The 3,784-nt window shown below is 42.3% G+C and overlaps 1 protein-coding gene across 1 annotated transcript in view; it reads left to right on the forward strand.

Annotated features, from left to right (window-relative positions):
- The window catches only part of LOC108251663, a 15,835-nt gene extending 12,825 nt beyond the window's left edge, over positions 1-3,010 (forward strand). The window contains exon 6 of the mRNA XM_017442034.3: positions 1,069-3,010. Coding sequence (XP_017297523.1) covers positions 1,069-1,913 — 845 coding nt within the window. The 3' untranslated portion in view covers positions 1,914-3,010. The remainder of the gene's footprint in view (positions 1-1,068) is intronic.
- Positions 3,011-3,784: the final 774 nt, after the last annotated feature.

Here is a 3,784-nt window from a genome sequence, read left to right on the forward strand (position 1 = left end):
GGTCGCTGAGGCAAAAACTCGGGCATGGGAGGAGTTCGGAGAGGCCATGGAGAAAGACTTCCGTACGGCTTCGAGGCGATTCTGGTCCACCATACGGCGTCTCAGGAGGGGAAAGCAGTGCAGCACCAACACTGTTTATAGTGAGGGTGGTGTGCTGCTGACCTCGACTCGGGATGTCGTGTCCTGAAGGAATGCCATGTGAACCTTTTCTTTCTTCAGTTTAGATAAAATTGTACTCCTCTTAATTGGATTCTGTGCCTCATTTATGTTAAATGATGTTAGTTTAGTGGATACCATCTAGGCCAATCTATCTTTCGCAACTTTAAAGGACCAGGCATGCCTCCCCACCCCTTCGAGAACAACCAGAGGCGAACCAATGAACATGACACACAGGAAACAAGTTTGTAAACATCAAAGAACTTAATCATAAAAGTCGAAAGGACTTCCTAAGTAGGGGTCTAATGAAGAAACGATCCTGATGTGCCTCTAAAGCAGGCTCTGAGGGAAATGTTGAGAGAAAAAACAAAACCCTCCGATAGCAGTTATAGGAGGGGCCCTTATAGCTGTGGCAACGCAGTGAAGGTTGAGGTCCAACATAAGCCACAAATTAACTCAGTAAAATGATTCTACCAGTCATTATTAACTATATATATATATCTTTTAAAAGCTTATAAAAAAACGCTAGTCGTTGTACTGATTAACAACAAATGTTGTGTATAAACCTTATGCTGAAATACATGATTGATTTATGGGAAAAATTACATTTTAACCTTCTAACGTCAGACTGACAGCAGCTGTGAAGTTTTGTAGACATCATCATTATTATTATTATTATTACTTAATACAACAGAAAACTTCTGGCCCCTGATCTAATTTTGTTGGTGACCCCTTCACCAGATGGAGTTTTTTAGTTTATCTCTTTGTAGCTCTGACTCAGAGCAGTAACACATCAGAGTTCTTCCTCATTTCTCCAGAGTCCAGACTGCAGACTCCAGTCCCAGGTGGGTCATCACAGACTCATAAAAAAGATCTGTTTCATTGTTTGTTGTCTGTCTGTCGGTCTTTCAGTTCCTGTTACTCCCAGGAAGATCCACCGTCGGCCTTGGTCCTCTGCGGAGAAAGAAGCCATCTGGAGGCAGCTTGGAGAGCATGTCCTGGTCCAGTCGGTACCAGGGAAGGAAGTCTGTCAGCAATGTCTGGACCTAGAACCTGTCCTCAGAGGACGACACTGGAAAGATATCAAGAACCAGGTCCACAACCAGATCCAGAGCCAGAAGAAGCAGCAGTTCCATGCACAGATGGAGCTGGAGGAGGACCAGCAACACCAAACTCAGAACCAGAGCCAGAAAAAGCAGCAGGCTCTGCTATATGACCCCCACATGGATCAACAGAGAAAAGAACCCAGTCAGAACCAGAAGAAACGAGCAAATCAGTCCCAAATGGATCTGCACAGTCAGGACAACTCCCAGAATCAAAAACAGCGTGACCAGCTAGATCATCGAGACCACCTTCTCATCCACAAGAGGCAGCTGTGCCATACTAGCTTGGATCACCAGGACCACAGTCAGGTCTATAAGAAGCAACTGTACCAAATGGACCAGCAGAACCAGTCATTGCAACCCGTGGACAGGGACACATCCATACTGACTGTCTCAACTTATGGACCCGATGGACCACTTCGAGCTCCAGGTCACTCACTGCGGGATCGGGAAGCTACCATTGTGCCGTACCCTGTTCTGCATAGGTCCCCAGGGCCTCACATGGACCCACTCCTGACCAGAACAGACTGGACTAATGAGACTTTACGTCAGAACTACCCAGACAGCAGGCTACTGGTCCAGAACCTCCTTCAGGAAGTTCCAACAGGAGACCCATCACCGAATCCGCACTCAGGTCATATCCACTTTGGATGAATGGTTCAGGTCTGATGGATCAGAGTTCAGTTGTGACTGAAAGGTTTACGGACCGGTCCAAAGAACCCTGACCTCTAATGATTGACCTCTCTTGCTATAATTGGACCTGAGTTCTCTTTATGAGTTACATCAAACTTCCCGAGGGGTACAGTTCAGGAACTTCTAGTAGAATTATACCTGGAGTCAGAAGTTTCCATCCCCTCACCATGACCATCAGGTTCATTGAAAGATTTATTTGAATTGTTCTTTTTCCAAAGTGGAATAATTCTACAACATACAACTTTTTCCCTGATCCCCACAGAATCAACATTATACATATTGGCTCAGCAAGGGTCACCTGGACCTCAGGCTTATTGACTCAATCAAGCATCTTGCAGAATTCTGACTTATATTTGACCACTCTTTCTGGGCAGAATTGGTTTGTTTCCATCACCAATTTGGCTTTTAATTGGAGAACACCTTTCAACCATCCAGCTGTTGATTGATGAGAGATTACTGTTGGTAAAACACGCCTCAGATATATATTTTTATTTAATTAAAGATTTTATGCTTCTAAAAAAGGTTAAGTGCAGTGGAGTGGGCGGGACTTAAATCCATTCATCCCTAGTGTGTATGCTGGTACCAAAAATATAACATGGCATCATCTGTAAAATTGATCCTATTGGCTTCAATTACCGCCAACGAGAGAAGGCAGGGCCACTTGGTCTATCAATATAATGTCTCTGCTTTGTAGCATAGCATGATGCTACCACCACCATGCTTTACAGTTAGTATTGTTCTTAGGTCTGAAAGCCTCGACTCCTCCAAACATCCTTCTTGTCATTGTTTCCGAACAGCTTAATCTTTGTCTTGCTTGAAAATCAAACCATTCTCCAGAAGACATTTGTCCTGTCCTTGTGGACAGCTGCAGGTTTCAGTCGAGTTTGAGGATCTTTTGAAGGCGGAGCTTCTTTCTTGATTTACACCCTCTCAGTCCATGATGATGTAAAACTGATGATTTAGGTGAATGTATGAATATATCGAGCCTGTATGTATAATTATGACCCCTGTGTGGATCAGAGAAAATCCACAATAAAGTCAAACTTGTTTTTAAATAATTAAAGTTGTATGTTGTTGAATCATTCCACACTGGAAAAAGAACAGTACAAATAATTAATTAAAAGCTCAAATGGATGGAAACCTCTGAGTGAAACTGTAAAACGGGTTTTCGTCCCTAACTGGACTAACCTGTAAGTTCAGGGGTCTCTGGTTCTGCTTTGAAGCTGTGATTATCTTAGTAAAATGTCAAATCTCATACCAGTACTGAAAAAGTAAAAAGTAAATACTTGATATATTTGACACTGTGTGGAGAATAAATTATGAAGTGAACAGAACATTTTTATAAACTGCTCCGGACATTTTTTTAACCAGCGTCTCTGTTTATCTTGACCCTCCTGTGGCCTTCAGGTCAAATTGACCCAAAGTTACAAGGGCTTCCATAAATCTCTATCTCTCTTTTAATAGCTCCAGGAGGGTTAAATAAAAATTTCAGAAGTAGAATAATAATTATTAATACCATTTTAAATGATTAAATAGTTTTGTTTTTGGCATTTTAACTGCATCACTGATAATTAAAGTATTTAGATGAATTTAGACAAAGTTATCAAAACTCTTATTTAGGAAAAATGTCAAAGGCAAATTTGTGCTTCTTCGTTACTGGGTGTCAGAGTCCAGACAGGGTTTTGCTACGTTACCTGCGGGTGACCTGGTCTGAGATGAGGCTGCCCGGAAAACCGACTTTCACGGACATAAGGACGGCAGTAGCCACACACGTGAGTAGAGGTTTTACCCACGTTTAAAGCTTTTATTGTTCCAACTTTGCCTGCTTTTCT

The sequence above is a fragment of the Kryptolebias marmoratus genome, unplaced genomic scaffold, assembly GCF_001649575.2.
Source record: "Kryptolebias marmoratus isolate JLee-2015 unplaced genomic scaffold, ASM164957v2 Scaffold43, whole genome shotgun sequence".
Classification (NCBI taxonomy): domain Eukaryota; kingdom Metazoa; phylum Chordata; class Actinopteri; order Cyprinodontiformes; family Rivulidae; genus Kryptolebias; species Kryptolebias marmoratus.